This window comes from Schistocerca serialis, chromosome 5 (assembly GCF_023864345.2).
Source record: "Schistocerca serialis cubense isolate TAMUIC-IGC-003099 chromosome 5, iqSchSeri2.2, whole genome shotgun sequence".
NCBI lineage: Eukaryota > Metazoa > Arthropoda > Insecta > Orthoptera > Acrididae > Schistocerca > Schistocerca serialis.
This window is the reverse complement of record NC_064642.1, coordinates 259117933-259138885: the sequence shown is the minus strand read 5'-3', so window position 1 is coordinate 259138885 and position 20953 is coordinate 259117933. Positions and strand designations below refer to the sequence as shown.

The following is a 20953-nucleotide window of genomic DNA, read 5'->3' as shown; positions in this document are numbered from 1 at the left end:
CGAAAGACTTGCACCAGGCGAACGGTCTATCCAACGGGAGGCCCTCGTCACACGACATTTCATTTCATTCTTCTGATAAAAGAAACTAAAAGGAAATGGACTGAACTTAAAGTAATGTGGCAAAGTTAACAAAACTTATCATGTTGGAGAGTTCATTTGATTTTATTCACTTCATATTGCCATGACACACAAGTACAAAAATGTATCACCATCATTCATTTTCCCCTGCTACCTGCACTTGCCCCATTGCCCCTATTGTGTGGAGCACCTAGAACGTCCTGATACTTGAATAAGATTTGCCAACTGACTCTTGAGTGGATCGGATGTTATGGTGGCAGCAATGCTGTTGGCTGCAGTGTAGGAGTATCCACTAGTTGTGAGGCCGGGATGATCAGTGTCTCGGATGTATGAACTGGTGACTCTGGACTGGTTGTGGCTTGAGGTGTTGGCAAAGTTTACAGGGCCATTGAGAGTAAACTCCATGCCTATCTAACATATCCTATGGAAACTTTCAAGTGTGTGCCATTGTATAGGATGTCCATGGTGTGATCCCATCTAGTCATCTACTCTACTGGGAAATGGCAAGTGTACAGCAGCTGTAGCAGTGATCGGACAGATCCATTATGCAGCATCACATGTGAACAGTTATGCAAGTCTTTGTGTACAAACATCTGATGGCTGACATGTGAGAAGAAGGTGGGCAGCAGTTTTGGTTCAGTGGTGTTTAAACTGCTGAACTAAATGCGGAAATTCTGTTGTGTCAAGCAGTGGTGCTGGCACTAAGTAGTCATCTGAAATGTAAAGGGGATTGTAATGAACCATTTTGGGCTTGGATGCATGGATATCAGGTTTGTATGCTGTTTGGAGACCTAAGAGCACTAAGGGGAGTACTTTGTCCACTTTTCTTGGCAACACATTTGTGATGTTTTTAAGGTTCTGTGACACCATTCTCTCATACCATTACTAGTGGGGTGGTAGCTAATTGTATGGTGTTACTAAAAGCTGTACAGTTTGGATGGTTTCTGGAACAGAGTGGATTAAAATTGATGACCCCGATGGTTGTAACATCTAGAGAGCAGCCAAAATGTGTTTTGACTGAGATGTCAGCAGTTGGGGTTGCCTCTGCCTACCTTGTACATCTGCCTATGGCCATGTTAAGTATCTGTATCCATGTGACACTGGATCAGGTCCAACCATACTAGTGTGAACATGGGTAAATCTAACTGGTGCACCTTGGAAGTTACCAACTTCAGCATCCATGTGACAATCCACTTTACACTGTAGGCAGGGTATGCAAGAAAGTACCCATGCATGTGTGTCTGCATGCAGTCTGACATTAGTATTGACCCTCAGATGAGATAAGATGTGGACACTACCAAAAGCTGTCTTGTGAAGCTTCTACAAGTGTATGGAACTTAGAGTTGGGCACAGGAATCTGGTTGAACATAGCCCTGTAGATGAGTTGTCAACAACTGTTGTAACTATGAATCCATGGCCTGCTCAACAGTAAGTTCTTTGTAGTCTATACTCCATCTCATACCAAAAAAGTAGTTAGCCAGTACATTTTCAGCATCTATCATGTTATGAATGTCTGTTTTAAAGTGACTTATGAACTCAATATGTCAAAACTGCCTTGATGAGCACTTGTCACTAATGTACTTGAATGCTGAAGTAATAGGTTTTTGATCTGCAAATGTAATCACTCATCAACCATCTATTTGTGGTCAGAAGTAAAACTGATAACAGCTCTGTGTCATATACATTCCACTTCTGTTGTGCTGACTGCAAGTTCTTACAGAAAAATGCGAGTCACTGCCTGTGTTACTCTACTTGCTGCTGCTGGTTGCTGACTGATTTACAGTGATGTGCATGAGATATCAAGTGGGTGAATAACACTGCCTGTCTTAAGCCACACAAAAATGATCTTCCTGATGATGCACTGGCTTTCATTTAATACTGTTCCATGGTTTAAAAGCAATAGATGTACTTTGCATCTATTTTGATAAAGTCCAGAATTTAATCTCTTAAAATCGAACATAAACAACTGTGGTGCATATAGTTTAAAATAAATCATTTTCCTAGCTACATTCCAGTTTACATCATCCTCTTGGCTGAAATGTTATCACAGTTGATCAAATTTCATTCTGCTTTCAAGATGGCAGCTTACAACAATGTTGCTACTTACAGTTCCATTGTAATCCTAGTCTCAGCAATTCTAAATCTGAAGTAGTCAGTCCATCGTACATGTAATGTTCCACATTATATCCACAGTCTTTATATCATGAGTTGGAGATAACCTGTCTCTTGCAGTCATAATGAGTATTTGAGCCATATAAATCGCTTGCTTGGTTGTGCATAAACATTTGTTCCACATGAGAAAAAGATATATTACAAATTCCCCTCATGGGAGCAACAAACACAGATGTTCTTCCTGGGCTTGAGCACCAGGGGAAATTATTCAAGTAACAAAAAAAAATGAAATTGCTTTGAGTACCTCATCCACAAAATGTTGTCCTTTCTGAGTGACATTGTTGAGGCCAAAAGGTGGGAATAAAAATTCAAAGAAACCAAATGCTGTGATAATGTGCCAGCTGGTACTCTGGTGAAATACTTTATGCTGGGGTCTGGATACCTATCTGGTATTGTCCCTGCATTTAAGGCCTAATAATCACCAAATGGCCTCGAAGAGCGATCTTCCTTGCGGATAAGGTGTAAGGGCTGTCAGACTGGCATGTGATCAAATGTTGACTTTGCATTTGTTAAGCATTCAGTTGCAGTTCTGTGCACATAGTGAGATGGTTGTCCGGGTATACTTCAGATGTGGTGGACTGTATCATGCTTGATGCCATTGCAGTGAACCTGTACCTGCACCTCACTTGATGGTTTAATTGTGCAGAGCTCAGAGGACTCCTGTATTGTAGTTGTGCTATGTTTATAAGAGGTGAATCGATTGTTGATTCTCTGTAACACTTTGTAATCAGTGTGACCTCTAGTCCGGCACCTAAACTAGTTTCAGAGATGTCAACAATTACAAATGACCATGTGAATGGCCTGGAAAAACCAACGTTGAAGGTGGCACCTTTCTGATTGCCTTCAGCTGTGCTTGGACATCGTGTTAGTTGTCTGTCATGTGGCAACAGGTAGTGTGCAGATATCAGAATCAGCCTCTATGAGGAACATCATGCCCGTATGCCTCTCTGACAAATACAGTCTTTTTGAAATCTTGAATGTGTGTGTTGAGGTGCTTTCTGACAATAGTATGCAGATGCTCCACTGCTACTGTGGATTTTAGATGTCTGGCCATTTGCTATGAACTGTGGTTGTGACTCTCTCATAGGTCTCATTGTTACATATGATTGTGTCCCAGGAGTACTTATCTGAGGTGATAGAGGTTTTAAGTCAAGACTAACATCATCTTCTGTCTTATCAGAAATGTTCACTGTGCTGTGATATGTGAGCTTTGCAGAATTAATCCCATATTTGTTGTATTTGATGGGCCAGCAAGCTCCAAAACTTTTTCATTGTAGAGTTTGCCGAGTTTTTCAGCGTTGGCATGGAATAGGCTGCCACTGTCACTTGTACATATTACTGTTGTTTGTCAAAAATGGCATTCATGGGAAGGCACAAAAGTTCTTAGATGGGGTCAACAATTATGTGGCCTCTTAGTTTAACAACATAAATAATTAAATGTGGTTTTAGAATGCATAGAATTGAGTTTTTGTTCTTCACAAATGCATATAAGAATGTTTGAAAAGAAACTAAAGGGAAACGCATTGAACTTAAATTATTATGGCAAAGATAACCAACAAAGCATGTCAGACAGTTCATGTCTACATCTTGATATTATCATAACATGAAAGTACAAAAATGTATCACTGGCACAAGCTTTATTTTTGGGCAGGGAATGCAAACAATGTGAATGAGTAGAAAAATACTACTCGATTCTGTCTTAATATTGTCATGTGATGTGTTTGTATACTGAAACTAGCTTAGCACTTGCTGTTTTACTTGTGCAGACTGTATGGCCTGCAGAGATGTCTTTTGTTTTTATTTAATCAAATTTTTTGTTGTTGTTCACAAATTGCAGCACCTTCCAAGCTTTACTTGCTAATTAAGGCCATATAAGCATAGTCTTTTCCAAGTGTACTTCTGAGCAAAAAGTGATTCTAGTAGCCTTTTACATTCTTGTGGAGATATTTTCATAATGACTTGTGGCCCCTAACAAATATTTCTTTATGTCTAACCAAGTAGTGAAATACGAGTTTCCATAAATTTAGCTTTGAAATTTTTTAATGTGACAAAATATTTTCTTAAAAGTTTTCAGCCCCTGTTGCACTTTAGGTTGATTTTCCAGAAACAAAGAAACACACCTTTTTTTTATTTTTTTAAATTTCTAACTGAGAAGTGAAATACCAATTGTCATGGGTGTAGCCTTAAAAATCCTTCAGTACTTCTCTAGCAATTATTTATTTTCAAAAAAACTTTCACCACTGTTTTACCCCCTTAACAGTTGAATTTCCAAAAATGCTGAAACGTGTATTTTTTTGTTTTCTGACTGAGAAACCAAATACCAGTTTTCATAGTTTTAGATTAAAAATTCCCTTAATAGTGATGTGCTTTCAAAAAGCCTTTCATCCCCTATTTCAACCCCTTAGAAGTGGAATTTCAGACAATTCTTTCTTAAGTGATGCCTACATATTAAGATCCACACCCTGTTCTCAAGTTTCCACCCTTAGCAGTTTTGGCTTGTTGATGATGAGTCAGTGCATCAGTCTGACCATATTTCATTCCCTTAGGGATTGAATTTCCAAAAACAGTGAAGCACATTTTTTCCATCTCTAACCGAGAAGTCAAAAACCAATTTCCAAAGATTTAGCTTTAAAAATGCTTTTGCATTTCATAAAACGTTTCAGCCCCTGTTTCACTCCCTTAGGGGTTGAGTTTCCAAAAACAGTGACATGTGTATGTTTTATTTCTAACAGAGAAGGTAAATACAAATTTTCGTAGATTTAGCTTCAAAAATGCTTGCACAATGAAATATTTCCATAAAAACTTTCATCCCCCATTTCACCCTCATAGGGGTTGAATACCAAAAACAGTGAAACATATGCTTTTTTAAAATTTCTAACTGAGAAGTCAAATTTTAATTTTCATAGATTTAGCTTTAAAAATGCTTTCATAATAAAATATTTTCATAAAAGTCTCATCCCCTATTTCACTCACTTAGGGGCTCAATTTCCAAAAACAATGATGCACATATTCTTTTATTTGTAACTGAGGAGTCCAATACCTATGTTCATTGATGAAGCTTTAAGAATATTGAAATAGTTCTTTAATAATTATATTTTTATAAAAGAAGGCTTTCACCCACCATTTCACACCAATTGGGCTAAATTTCCTAAACTGCTGATACACGTACTTCTTTATTTCTGACTGAGAAATAATACCAATTTTCGTACATCTAGATTCAAAATTGCCTTAATAGCGACATTTTTCAAAAAACCCTTCATCCCCTATTTCACTCACTTAGGGTTGGAATTTCAAAAACTCCTTGTTAAACAAAGCTTACAGTATAAGGTCCACATCTTCTCCAAATTTCAAGTTTCTATTCTTAGCAGTTTGGGCTGGGTGATGATGAGTCAATCAGTCAGGACGTAACCTTTTATACACTGAAGAGCCAAAGAAATTGATACATCTGCCCAAATATCATGTAGGACCCCCGCGAGCATGCAGAAGTGCTGAAACACAACATGGCATGGACTCGACTAATGTCTGCAGTAGTGCTGGAGGGAATTGACACCATGAATCTTGCAGGGCTGTCCATAAATCCATAAGAGTAGGAGGGGATGGAGATCTCTTCTGAACAGCAAGTTGCAAGGCATCCCAGATATGTTCAATAATATTCATGTCTGGGGAATATGGTGGCCAGCAGAAGTGTTTAAACTCAGAAGAGTGTTCCTGGAGCCACTCTGTAGCAATTCTGGATGTGTGGGGTGTCACATTATCCTGCTGGAATTAACCATCGGAATGCACAATGGACATGAATGGATGCAGGTGATCAGACAGGATGCTTATATATGTGTCACCTGTGTTTGTCATCTAATTTTAGAGACCAAAAGCTGTATTTTGTGACAGTCGTTTTATTGTGCCTATCTGTGGCTCAGCATATTTGCTATATGCTGAGTAGCAATTTTTCTTTTCACAATATCGTCACCTGTCAGAGTCATACGTAGATGTATCGAGGGTCCCATATCACTTCAACTACACACACCCCACACCATTACAGAGCCTCCACCAGCTTGAGCTGTGCCCTGCTGACATGCAGGGTCCATGGTTCATGAGGTTGTCTCCATAACCTACACATCCATCCACTTGATGAAATTTGAAATGAGACTCGTCTGACCAGGTAACATGTTTCCAGTCATCAACAGTCCAATGTTGGTGTTGATGTATCCAGGCAAGACATAAAGCTTTGTGTCATGCAGTCATCAAGGGTACACAGGTGGACCTTGGGCTCCAAAAGCCCATATCGATCATGTTTCATTGAAAGGTTTGCATGCTAACACTTACTGATATCCTATTATTGAAATCTGAAGCAAGTTGTGAAATGGTTGCACTTCTGTCATGTTGAATGATTCTATTCTAATTGGTCCTGTTCTTGCAGGATCTTTCTCCAGCCACAGTGATGTTGGATATTTGATGTTTTACTGAATTCCTGCTATTCACACTCCATTTGTGAAATCTTGATAAACTGCCATTGTAACAGTAGTAACTTATCTAACAATTGTTCCAGACACTTTTTGTCTTATATGGGCATTTTGCTGACTGCAGCACTGTATTCTGCCTAAGAGGTTGATTGTTCATTTGAAAAACCAAAGGCAGCACTATGAAGCAAATTCTCTGTGGATCTGAAGTAGAGAAATTAAACTGAGGGTGCTGCAGTCATAACATATACCATGTTAACACAAACCTTAACTGATAAAATAATCCTAAAATTAATCATTTCCCCATGGTATCTTGAAAGAAAATTGTTGGGTATAATGAGAAGGGCAGGAAGGAAAATAATGAGGTAGAGAAAAAAATAAAGTTGAAGAGATTCATGGTGGCTGTTTTGAAACTGAAATGGAAATTGCATTTAGATTTCTCATGGTAAAAGTTACTGTTCTGAGAAAAGATGGGTAGATTACATCAAGACAAAGTCGAGGTATATTGGGATGCATAAAGCTCAAAACCATACTACAAGGAGAAAGAACTGGGTGGAAAAATAGTTGATAATGATGATGACTTGTATATTGGTAATGTCCATCTGAAGCCCATAATAATTGAGCTATCCTGCAGTTGAACCTCACTTCTCCATTAATCTTTGAAAATAATTGGCTAATTTTAAAAGGAAAATAGCTCCCAAGTGCACTTGTGAGATTTGCTCACTTACAATGTACTACATTTCAATAGCTGTAATTTGTTTATTATTCTTTTTCTTTAAGAACTGCTGCCATATTCACATGTTTGAATAGAAAAGCAAACTTTTCTTCTTACACCTCAGAAAAATTGGGAAACTGAAGTTATATGTTACTTGAACAATGCATACAAAATGTAGACTGCTAAATAACAAGCGAAAGTTTACTGAAAAAGATAAATATGTGAACATCTAACACTAAATGTAAGTGTGAGAATCTCTCTTTCTCAAAGAAGTGTGAACTCTTGAGATGTGGTGTTACAGAAGAATGCTGGAGATTAGATCATCAGATTGGATAATGAATACAGAAGTACTGAAATGAGATGGGGATAAAGATCTTCATGGCATTACTTTCAAAAAGAAGGGGTAGTTTGATAGGATACACTCTGAAGCAACAAAAAGTAGTTAATCTAACAATGAAGGGAAGTGGGGAAGGTAAAATGCATAGGGAGATATCAGAGCTTGAATACAATAAGAAGATAGGCTGCAGTAGTTGTACAAAAATGGGGGCACTTGAGGAGGATAGACTAGTCTGGACAATTGCACCAAACTAGTCTTAAGACTGAAAAAATAACAGCAACAACAACAAGCTACAAAATTCTAGTAATCTTGCTATGTGTGCAATTAATCATTGGTATGCTGTTCTGCACTATATTTGATTTGTTTGTAAGTGTATATTGTGAGCAGACTGTGTAAGAACAGGATAGTTTTTTCAGGATTATTTGTTGTAATTAAATACTTGTCTCCACATTGTAAGATGTGTACTCATGGCTGCTACATCAAGTTGATGTTCAGTCGCTATTGTGTTGTTTGCTTTATAGGGCAACTGTGTTTTAAACTCACTTATTGTTAGAAACTGTTAGCTCTTGGATTATTATTTCCTGAACTATATGCATTTGTACAATCTCTATTGGTTTTCTTTCTTTTTTATAGTATGTCCCAAGTAAGACCAGTATGTCTCATGCCCAAGATTCAAGTAACAATGAATTAACTAAAAAAGAATAGATAATAGTAACATGAGGAGTACTGGTTTCATGTGGGTCTCCCAGTATCTTATATTACATTTTTGTACTTTTGGTTAAAGGTTTTATCACCAAAGTGTGTCAGTAAATAAAAATATATCTTTTGTTTCATTTCAGATGTTTTTGAATCAAAGGATCCTTTGCAGAATGGAAGTATTAAACTAAGCCTTGCAGAGGTATGTTTCATCATTGTACAGCAGCAATTAATTATTTTTTTTCCAGCTGGGAGCTCTGAATGTAGCTATTTCAGTCCATTTGTTAGCAGTAGAGTTATTTTCTCATTAATTTACGTAGTTTCCACACAGTTTGAGTAAACTGACAATTCTACTTAGCTTGCAAGCAGTACCCATGTTTGTAAACTAGAATTTCAAGTAAATATAAAGTTTATCTGATGTTATATGAAATAAACTGGTCCATCAGCAGATCCAGCAGTAGAACAATAAAAACAGCAACAGGAGGCAGAAAAATTATTAATTCTGAATGCAAAAAACAATAATGATATTGGTAATTGTATTGGAGTTGCAAACTGCAAAGTTATCTACAAACAAAGAGTGTTTAACAGAACTCCTGAGCATGTAGGAAATGCCATTGACAGTGACAGCAAACAGTGTGACATATAGTACATTGCTTCGTGGTGGGGGGTGGGGGGTGGGGGGTGGGGGGTGGGTGGGGGGAGGGGGTGGAGGGAGGAGGTGGGGGGAGGGCATTCTCTGGAATGCAGTGGTCTGACAAGGTGTCACCAACATGATCTCAAAAGCACCAGTCCCCAAGGAAGGACTGGATAAGAATTGGCACACATCCACATAGTCCCCATACATGAAACTGGTGAAAGATGATGTACCTCCAAATATTGTTGTACACTTCTCCAACCTCAAAAACACATTATAATAAGGCCTCCTGCATCACTGTCTTGAGCAGAATTAAGTTATCAAGGATGGAACAGTAGCACCTGAAACTGCACATGTGACTTTGGGATTTGAGGAGCCAGGTGAGGTGACAGTTGACCATGTGCTTGAGAGTCTTGCCCTGTGACTGGTAAGGGATATGCTCTGGTAGGCTTTAGAGTCAGTACAATCCTTGTCTGGTTTCCATAATGGGATTAATATTACTTCCTTCCAAGTGGCGGTGTACTGTCCATCAAACCATATCTAATTGAAATAAGAAAGGAGTTTTCCTTTGTCTCTGGGTCACAGGTGACAGAGCATGGCATAATGAACCTGCTCTGTCCTGTAGCAGTGTCTCTGGCTGTGGACAAAGCTAATTCCAATTACCATATGGAAAATGAAAGATTGTAGACCTCCTCATTACAGATAAAGAAGTGGAGCCACATCATCTTCACATCTGGAACTCTGGAGTTTGTCTACATGATGCAGTCTCAGTAAAAAAGTAATAAAATGTTCAAATAAAACCTGACCCATGTCTTTAGGTACTTCTACCAAGACGCCATTCCTCAACAAGGCTGTAAGGAAAGGAGTCCACCCTTGCCTGAAATCTGTCTCACACTCATGCAGTGGAAGTGGATCAATTAATGGAACACATGAATTCATTCCAGGAGTTCCTCTTCCATTCCTTTATAATTCCCTCACTTGTGCTCTCACTGATCTGAAGGCATGAAGATTTTCTGTAGTTGGACAGTGTTTGAATTTCCACAAAGCTGCACACTTGGTTCTGACTGCCAAGCGATATTCTTAATTCTGTGAAGGAACATGCTATCATCTGAGATAGTTGCTATATTGGGGAACAGAATCAGCTACAGCTCATTAGATAACACATGTGATATAGTCTACCATCTTCTGGGCACCTTCCTGTTGTTTGAAGATGGCCTGCTGACTGTTTTATAACCAGTCTGTCCTTTTGGAAGTATCCATCTTTGCCATCTCTTATTGACCACCATCCAAGTCAACAGATGGATCACACTGGAAAATGTCCACTAGAATGCAAATCTATGGCCAATTCCCACTGATCTGAGTTTGTAATATCTGGTGAGCAAAAATAAAAAAGAAGGTCAGTGGCTGAAGATGACCCTGTAGCTGCAGAAAATGTCACCTGACCAGAGTTCAAAAGGCAGATATTCTCTCAGTGGATGAGGTGCTCAATAGTTTGACCCCTGGAGCAAGTGGTAGCTGGGCCCAAACTCTGTTAGTGCATCTGCATTCAATGGATCATAATGTGGAAGTTATTAAGAACACACAGTGATCTTAGCAGCACTCTGTCTTAAGGCCACAAGTGGCCCATCGGGACCACCCGCCTGCCATGTCATCCTCAGCTGAGGATGCGGATAGAAGGGGCGTGTGGTCAGCACACTGCGCTCCTGATCGTTACAATGGTTGTCTGTGACTGGAGCCACTACTATTCAGCTGAGTAGCTCCTCAATTGGAATCACAAGGCTGAGTGCACACCGAAAAACAGCGCATGGCGGCCCGGATGGTCACCCATCCAAGTGCCGGTCACACCCGACAGTGCCTAACTTTGGTAATCTGACGGGAACCAGTGCATCCACTGTGGCAAGGCCATAGCCACAGTGATCTTAGCTTTGTGAAAATTTCCACTGAAAGTATACTTCTATGGCCATAGTAACAGGCGCAGCAGAGGAGTAGCATCTGTCATCAATGAAAACAGCCACACCAATCTTATCCCTGTCTCTAATTCTTCCAAATTAGATTTGTATCCCTTTAAATTCCACTGCAACACATAAGTCCTTGTGAGGGTCACCGAACTGTGATGATTGTCCTCGCCCTTCTCCCTCAGTGGTGGTGATTAACCCAGGAGGTCAGAAGGGACTGGCTCTCCAGTTCCTCCATGTGCTTATAAGTGTTCTTACAGTAAAATAACCTGTAGAAAGGGAGAGTGCTTGCTGATCCAAGCTTTAGCTGCCACTTCCACTGCAAATGACTTTTTGTGTGACTTTTTCCTTAGCTATGGAAAGATTTGGTTACATAGGTAGAGGGGACGGCTTAGTGGGCCTCTAACAATGCACAGTGGTATGTGGCTGAGGTTCCAAGTCCATCGCTGATGACTTCCGAACAGTTTTGGGGTTCAGTGTAGCTTTTCCCCTGCAGCTACACTGAAAAGTGCATGTATTCATACTTGAATCTGTGGTTTGGGTTTGTGTGGAGGCATCACAGGCTTCTTAAAGGCTGATGCAAAAGAAGTAGCAAACACCAGAGGTTGCATAGCTTTGAAAATTTTTTTAGCTTCACCATAAGGTACGCATCTCGTGACTTTCAACTCCAGAATTATCCTAACCTCATTACAAACTCTACACTTCCTGCTCCATACTGTGTGATTCCTAGAACAATTTATAAATTTCAGGAAAAGTATACAAGAGTGACCTGATTTTCTGAGTTGTCTCTCCACAACTTCCATAATTAGTCATTCTGTTACATACCATAGTGGTATGATCAAATCTTTGGCATTTAAAGCATTACATTGGGTTTTGGACAAATGAGCAATCCTCAAAATGGATATAGTCTATAAGAATACATTCAGTTAACTCCACCATACTGAAGGTTAGAATAAATGTTGCAGTTTTCTCTAATATGCCATTGGCTCTCCTCGTATAATTCTTTACTTCTGTGATACTTATGTTTTTCCATTCTTCAAATAATTGCTGAGGATTCATTTCCATTATATCAGAGCAGGTAACAGTGTCTTTACAGAAGTTAAGTGTGTTATGATACTACTCACAACAGGATAGTCATCTAATGTCTTGCAGCCGAGATGTTTAGGTATTTGGTGTGATATGGCAATTTTAACAATAAGTGATCCATTACAAAGGTGTTCAACACTTTTTAAGGACCAAGAAATGCCCTACAACCCCTTGTAACTGTAGAAAGTAGAGATCTCAAAGGTTGCCACTGTTCTCCTGATTACTGTGAAAGTATTATTGCAGACTAGTGCTCTGTTACTATAATCCTGAGTCTTTTTCTCGGGCAGACTGACCACCCAAGCTCTCGTTGTTGCATGGTGTATGTGCTACCTGATGGTACACCTGTCCAGGAGTAGATCTGAATTGATGTCACCCCATAGGGATCCCCTGAGCTGCTGCGAAGACAAATGTTGATGCAGGCAGAACCCAGGGTGCCTGAGAAAGTCTTATACAACTGGGGGTGACAGGTGCCCCAGAGGTAACCCACTAGAGCCTGCTTTACCTCAACAGCCATTCACCTAATCGGCACATAATACACTTGAGGTTGAGGTGTTATATGTATTCTTGCAGTCCAGGCAGTGAGGCCAAGGCTTTCATTCTCTGAAACACACAACATTCCACCACTGCACGTATCGATGGTCCTTGAAGTATGCTCAGACTTTTTGTAGATGATGTCTGGCAATGTTGGCCAGTCACTACTCAGGAAACTCAGGGTTATTTTGGTCATACCCACCCACTGCTTGTGGAGTTCCCTGAGAGAAAAATGGCCCTCCCTTCACCAAGTTGTGGAATGCTCTTTGTTAGCCCCTTCAAGGACTGCCTGGCTTGGGTGGCCCTGCCATAGCTATACTACTGCCAGCATAACCCTTAGCATCTCAGACATGCAAACCCTCCTGCCCAGCACTGAGTTGCCTATGATAAGGTGTTGCCCCAAAGAGGGCATGATCATTTTATCGTGAAGGAAATCATTGAGTATCTCCCATTTAAATAAAAAAATAAATTTTCTGGGACTTCCCTGCTGATGGGAGAAATCTGGCCTAGAGTGGGACCTCATCTACTCTTTCCCTATACTCAGTACTTGTACTATTAATCTCAAGCTTCCAGTGATGGACTCATGTCATATCACAAGCTACAATTTATAGTAATAGTTCCTGCCTTTTTTCTCAAACTGATTTAAAGGTGACTGATAGATTTCTAAACTAAGATTCCTCTATGCTTCATTGAAGAGGTATGGGACCTGCCTTGATTCCACCTTGCAGTGTCTAAGATTTTCATGTGAACAATATCTACTCATCCATATGTAAGCCCACCTCTGATGAGATCTTGTCCACAGTTAAGTCCTCAAGGCAAATGGGTCAAGGGTAACACTTGTACCCCCTGTAATATGGAATATGCACTTTTAATTCATTACATAATTTTGCTCATTTCTAAAAAGAATTCTCATGGGAGAGTCCCAGGAAATATTATGGCCCTACACTTGTTCTTCAGTTACTAGAGAGGCTCTGAAGTCTTCAGTAGGTGAAATTGATAGCAGGATGATTGACCCGGCCTGTGTTTATGTTTTTCAATTCAGACTGCTCCCTGAACCATTTTGTCCATACTTATGTTGAGTTTGCATCTCTCTGGACTTTGAATCTAGTTAGCCCATTAGTTCACGAACTCTGCAGTCATAAATTACAGCGTCTGCCTGGTTGTTCCACTCTTCTATACATTACTGCCAATGTCAGTGATCATAAACTGTGTTCTACCTACAAAGAGTTGAGTAGAACACTGCAGATGTAACACTGAAGAGCTCAAGAAGAAATACTGTAGCTATATAATGATTGTCTGTAAGGCTGTTTAGAAGAAAGGTGACACATCTGTGGCATGATGAGAGTTTCAGCACTGTACTGGAGTCTAGATTAATGTGGTTCTTCACAGAACAGTGCCAAAATAGTGTCCAATATTTTCTCTGTTGCCAACTACTGTCACCAGTTCCCATAAGGACATCTCCAACTCCATGGTAGAAAAGTAGTTTGTCTTTTACCTGTGCATATTAGGATCTGGATTGGCTTGCCATGGCAATAACATTTCCGGAGGGGCCAAAAATGTTTTACTACATGATAATCTACATTTGATAATTTGGCTAATTTGTTTTGGCTCCTCTAGTGGTGAATTAGTGTACTGTTATGCACTGATATCAAAATGTACCAGAACTGCAGACATTTACCTGAAAACAAACAAAAATTAATTGTGTAACTTTATTTTGTGAGGTCATAATTAAAACATTGACAAACAATGGATTTTTATTCCTTTTTTCGTCTGCCTATTGTGTAACTTCATTTTGTAAGGTCATAATTAAAACATTCGCAAATAATGGACTTTTATTCCTTTTTTCATCTGCCTATTGTTTTACACTAAAAAACAAGACTATGCACCATGAAGTAATTGTTAATTCTGAATGGAATGAAAATCAGGAGATGTGATGTATAGGTACAGACAAACAAATGATTACAATTTCAGAAAAATTGGACTATTTATTCAAAAGAAAGACCTTCACAAATTGAGCAGGTCAGTGATGTATTGGTCCACCTCTGACCAACATGTAAGCATTTATTCAGCTTGGCACTGATTGATAGAATTGTTGGATGTCCTCCTGAGGGATATTATGCAAATTCTGCTCAATTGACATGTCAGATCATCAAAATCTGGGGTGGTTGGAGGGCCGTGCCCATAATGCTCTAAATTCTCAATTGTGAGAGATCCATCAACCTTGCTAACCAAGGTATGGTTTGTTCAAAATGGTTCAAATGGCTCTGAGGCTCTGAGCACTATGGGACTTAACATCTATGGTCATCAGTCCCCTAGAACTTAGAACTACTTAAACCTAACTAACCTAAGGATATCACACACATCCATGCCTGAGGCAGGATTCGAACCTGCAACCGTAGCAGTCGCGCGGTTTCGGACTGCAGCGCCTAGAACCGCGTGGCCACCGCAGTCAGCTATGGTTTGTTAAGCATGAAGACAAGCAGTAGAAACTCGTGCTATATGTAGGTGGGCATTATCTTGCTCAAATGTAAGCCCAGAATGGTTTGCCAAGAAGGGTAACAAAGTGGGGTGTAGAATATCTTTGATGTACCGCTGTGCTATAAGGGTGCCACAAAAAATAGCAAAAAGGGTCCTGTTATGAAATGAAATGGCACCCCTGACCATCCGACCATCACTCCTGGGTATTGGCCCATACATTGGGTGACAGTCAGGTTGGTATCCCACTGCTGTCTGTGGCATCTCTGGACACATCTTCAGCCCAGAATCTCATTGATGGAAGTAAAACTGTCTTCAATTTGAGTTACACTTCAAACTGGGCTCTGATGACCAGTGAAGAAGAGCCTGGAGACACCCTGGACAGTCACGGGATTCCACCCTGGCTGTCGCTTGCCATACAGCCCAACAACCAGGAATGATGGTCTGGGGTGCCATTTCTAAACATTTGATTGCCATCTGCAGCACCCTTACAGCACAGCAGACCATTGACAATATTCTATGTGTTGTTTTGTTGCCCTTCATGGCAAGCCATCCTGGCCTTACATTTCAGAAAAATAATGCCCGCGCGCATGTGGTGAGAGTACCTACTGCTTGTCTTCATGATTGCCAAACGCTACCTTGAACAGGAAGGTCGCCAGATCTCTCCCAGTTGAGAATCTTTGGAGCATTATGGGCAGGACCTTCCAATCAGCTCAAGATTTTGATGATCTAACATTCCAATTGGATGGAATTTGGCATGTTATCCCCCAGGAGGACATCCAACAGCTCTATCAGTCAATTTCAAACTGAACAACTGCTTGTATAAGGGCCAGAGGTGTACCAAAGCATTATTGATGTGCTAAACTTGTAAAGAGCTTTCTCTTGAATAAATCATCCAATTTTTCTGAAATTGTTGTCATTTGTTTGTCTTTACATGTACATCACATTTAATGATGTGGTGCCTTGTGTAGGTTTTTTTTTTTGTCGTAGAGTGTATTATGAGAATCATTTAGACTTCTTATTTATTATTTATAATTCTTTACTGTTTCAGTGGCTGAAGACATCTTTAATGTGCTAACACACAGGAAGCTGCACTATCATCTTGCTCAATAAAATTGACCATGACGTGTGAATTCTGTAGTCTTGTCCTTAGCTAGACTGAGCTTAGAGCTCATTGTTATAGTTAGGTCAGCTGAAACTGATTGTGATTATTTTGAAAGTTCAGATATCTATATTTGTACATATTTTTTACAACAGTGTATGTATATTTTTTAGTAATTGTACATATACAGTCATAAACATGTGTGTGTGTGTGTGTGTGTGTGTGTGTGTGTGTATATACATATACATTTTCCTCAATTTGTCAGTTTTTGTTGTAATTCTTGATTAGCAAGAGTACTTCTCTTATACTTAAATTTATTTTCTTCTTTTGACCATTAGTAGAACTTCTCCATAGAGATATGGCTTTAAAATAAAAAGATCAGGTACTTCAAACTATATTCCATGCTTCTTTCATAGTTGTGAGGACTAGAACACACAGTTCTGAAGATAGTACTAAATTTTTAGAACGCGTAACAGTGTCTTGTGCAATAACATGCACCCTATCTCTTTTTCACACCCACCTGCTTCCCCAGTCACTGGTGACTCCCCTTTCTTTTTTTATATCATTACATTTTCGCTACAAATTCTGTAAATTGCAATAATAAATTAAGTAGATATTGTATTCTCCTTGAATCAACCTATTTGTAACAAATCAGAAACAGCTCCTTTAGTTTTATTAGCAGTAATTCTTCCACAAATATGCTACGCAAGTAGTGCAGTATATGAAACATATGAGTCAGTTAAATCAGATGATAGACTACCAAGATAGATTTGTTTTAGTTTTTGACTTGGTTTACTAAAATTTGTTATTGCAATCTTTCTTCTTACTTTTTCCACTTTCAGTTTTCCCCATCCTTACAGCTGTGTACTCACCTGTTACCAGTATCATATACATATGTTTTTTTAGCTAATTATTTATGTCTTTGCCAGTCTGTGAGCATCATGTAGGCCTATTTCATGTTTCATTTTCATTGTATGTATCTACTCATCTCCTGATTTCTTGAATGCTATAATCTTTAACATGCTTTATAGATACTTCATTTGTTTCTGTATTTCTTACAGAAATGGATTTGATTTTAAAAGGTGCAACCATGTGATATTGACTGACATTTTGCCTCATTTAGTAATTGATATGGTGTCATGTTTAGCAATATCATTGTGGTTATTTATGTTAATATCACTTGGGATATGCACACTGAAGAAATTCCCAAAAGATACCTTCACGTAAACAATAAGCACACAAATGTAAAATAAAATCATGCTGAGAATGTTTGATTCCTGTTCTAAGAAGTGTTATGGTGACTCTATAGAATAAAATTACTATTATATATCCAGAGAACAGCAGTGTATTCTATGTTTAAATCCTCCATTGAGCACTAGATCAGGGAAAGAGAGAAGACCTTGAGCTACTGACAAGGCATTTTTGAGCACATTATCTTCCTTTTCTCTGAACAACAAATATAAAGTACCTCATTAATCAAGCATTATGTACCATTTGTATAATTAACATTCCAATAAATTGTAAAGTGCTGTTAAAAAGTGCAGTATGTTATCGTGGATAGCCACCTTGAAATCTAACTTTTTCAGTCCTTGGTACCACAATTTATAAATGTACAAAACTCATTATGAGATACGATGTACAAATTTTATGTGATTTATATTTTTTTATGTAACTTGTGATTTTCACTAATAACTAAGTGTAGAATATGTAAAAACATAAAGTTTGTATTATATTTTATACAGAATATTTTTGCATAAATTTGTAAATAATGTGTTATGCCTTTGAAATTAATTTGTAAATAAAATAATAAAAGACAACAGTAATTAATGTAATGTAATGATATATTGATTATACAGTGATGTACAGACACAAATACATATTCTAGAAACCACCATGCAGTACATAATGGAAGCGAAGTTACTTTGTCTAACTCTGAGACACTTTGTTCTATTCCAATGTACTAAAGTTTTAGAACTTTTGTTCTGTCAGGGAGATGGCTTGAACCAAACATTTTCAGATAGAATTACAATGAGAATGTTGTTTACTATGCAAGCAAGATGTGTGTGATGTTGAGGATGGAAATTGATCTTGTGAAAAATGCAACATGAAAGAAATAAAGAAGAAATGGCAACATTGGGACATGTAATTCATAGTATCTATGGGGTGGCTGATATGTTCCATTTACTATACTAAGTGCATTGAATGCCAATGGTGAAAGAGAAACAAAGTTTTTGCTTCTTGGAATAATTGTTTGAAATAAAAAAAGGTGGTTGGAGCCAACTATGAACCAGTGTAACCCCTATAATCATCCTTGACCTCACTCGGGTCACAATATAAACATGTCATCACTTTGGGAGAATGAATATGAACTGCAGCTAAAATATTGTTCTTCAGAAAACTATAGGCAATTGTTTTATTCCAATAATATGAGCATTATATTTATAAATTCAACCCATAATGTCTTATACGTAAAGTAACCTGTGAAGAGGAATGAAGTTATTCAAGCTTGCTTTTTCTCATCCTCATCTGACATTCCTAATGTATTCCATGTGGAATGCAAGGTAAAAGTCACACCAAATAACTTACAGAAACCAAAAACATATGAAGGATGATGCCCTACCAAAGAACTGCTCAAATTGTCAATGACAGGAGAAAAGGAACAAGTAGACATTAAAGCAGGGATTTTGTGAATTTTTCAAAGTCAAGAGTGCTCCTGTTTAATGACTGACTGCAGAATAACATCAGATAGAGAATAATTGAAAATCTGCCTACAGAAGATTCAAGCAAAATCTATCACCTGATCTTAACACAGAATGCAGGAAACTGTGGAACAGATTGAAGTAAAATGTGTGCAACACACAAATCTTGTTGCAAAATTGGTATAAAAAAAAAAAAAAAAAAAAAAAAAAATCTGTGTTCGCTGTAGGTTTTCAAAGGTTGGCAACTAGAGCAAAAAGCTGAATGCAACTTGTGTGTGATGAAATGGTTGTTGTCTGTATTTGTGGTCTGTTTGTATGAAGAAGTTAATAGAAGTCATGTTGTTCATTTAGTGTGTATTTTATAATATTCAAATAAAGTGAACACAGCAGAGTACAAACGTGACAGAGTATTGGACCAGAACTCTTAAAAAAACAAAGTGTAAAAATGGTGAACATGAATAATGTAAAAATATTGCAAAATGAGCAAAGAAAAGTTGCAAAGACAAACATGAAATATTAAAATGTAGAACAACACTTAGAAATGTCTCAGAAAAATGAAGAATTTTGTGGAAGGATTACTAAGATAATAATGAGTGAGAGATGGTAATAAATATAATGCTAATAAATAATAATAATGAACATATGCTGATGCTGTGTTTGTTCAAACACCACTTTGGGAATGGGGTAAAGGGAAGGAGAAGGGGGTGGGGGATGCACCAACCTTGGATCAAATCCACACAGTGGTTTAATGATGAGGGTCAGTGTACCGGTTAGCCTGGATGTGGTTTTTAGCTGGTTTCCCACGTTTCACCAGGTGAATACCAGGCTGGCAATGGCAAGAAAAGTGTTTGTGAAGAAGAGAAATTTGTTAATACTGAATATACATTCAAGTGTTAGAAAGTATTTTCTGGAAGTATTTGTCTGGAGTGGAAGTGAAATGTAGATGATAAACAGTTCAGACAAGAAGAGGCTGGAAACTTTTCAAATTTACTGCTACACAAGAATGCTGAAAATTAGATGGATAGATTATGTAACCAATGAAGAGGTACTGAAGAGAACTGGAGCAAAAAGAAATTTGTGGCATAATTACTAAATGAAGGGATTGGTTGGTAGAACACATTCTGAAACATCAAGTGATCACCAATTTAGTACAGGAGGGAAGTGTGGGGAAGGAGTGTTCATTGCAGTTGACAAAAATATTACCTTTATTTATGCTGACTTTGGTAGTGACTGTGAAGCTATGTGGACACATATAACAGATCTAGTTAAAATCAAGCTAATTGTTAGCTGTTTTTACAGGCCACTGGATTCTACTGTGACAGTTTTAGAGTCATTCAAAGAAAGTCTATTCTCAGTGGTGTGGAAATACTTACAATATTAGTTGTCGGTGACTAACCTACCAAATGCAGACTGAGACATCTACGGATTCATTGCAGGGGCTACAGAAAAGCAGTCTTTTGAAGTACTTTTGAAAGCATTTTCTGGAACCTGTCTTGAACAGAGAGTCAAACAACTCACACAAAACTGAAATATTTTAGTCCTTGCAACTATATACAGACCTTACCTTCCAGTGGTTTCAGTACAGGGACAGGGACTAGTGATTTTTATGCCATCATAGTGATGGTGGTTACTACAATTACTAAATCAATCAAGAAGGATAAGAGAGTATTTTTGTTAGAAAGAGCAGGTAAACTTGAACAATGAATGGACTTCATTTAGTTCCAGTATGATGGACATACAGGAATTATGGGCAACATTTAAATGGATTATATATCACACTCTGAAGAAATATGTGCTGAGTAAGTGGATTCAGGACAGAAAAGACCCACCATGATTTAATAACAAAACGTGAAAAATGCTGAGAAAGCAAAAACTGTTGCACCCTCAATTCAAAAAAAGAATGCACAAATGACAACAGGTAAAATTTAGTAGAAATTATGTGTCTGCAAAGAAACAATGCCTGAAGCATACAACAACTACCACTGTCAAACCTTAAATAAGGTCTTGCTGAGAACCTGA

At 38.3% G+C, this 20953-nt stretch overlaps 1 protein-coding gene across 1 annotated transcript in view; it reads left to right on the top strand.

The window, feature by feature from the left end:
- Positions 1 to 18051, top strand: part of LOC126481052 (calpain-C) — a 453845-nt gene extending 435794 nt beyond the window's left edge. Inside the window, exons 17-18 of the mRNA XM_050104532.1 lie at positions 8596 to 8654; positions 16185 to 18051. Of these exons, the coding sequence (XP_049960489.1) occupies positions 8596 to 8654; positions 16185 to 16211 (86 nt within the window). The 3' untranslated portion in view covers positions 16212 to 18051. The remainder of the gene's footprint in view (positions 1 to 8595; positions 8655 to 16184) is intronic.
- Positions 18052 to 20953: the final 2902 nt, after the last annotated feature.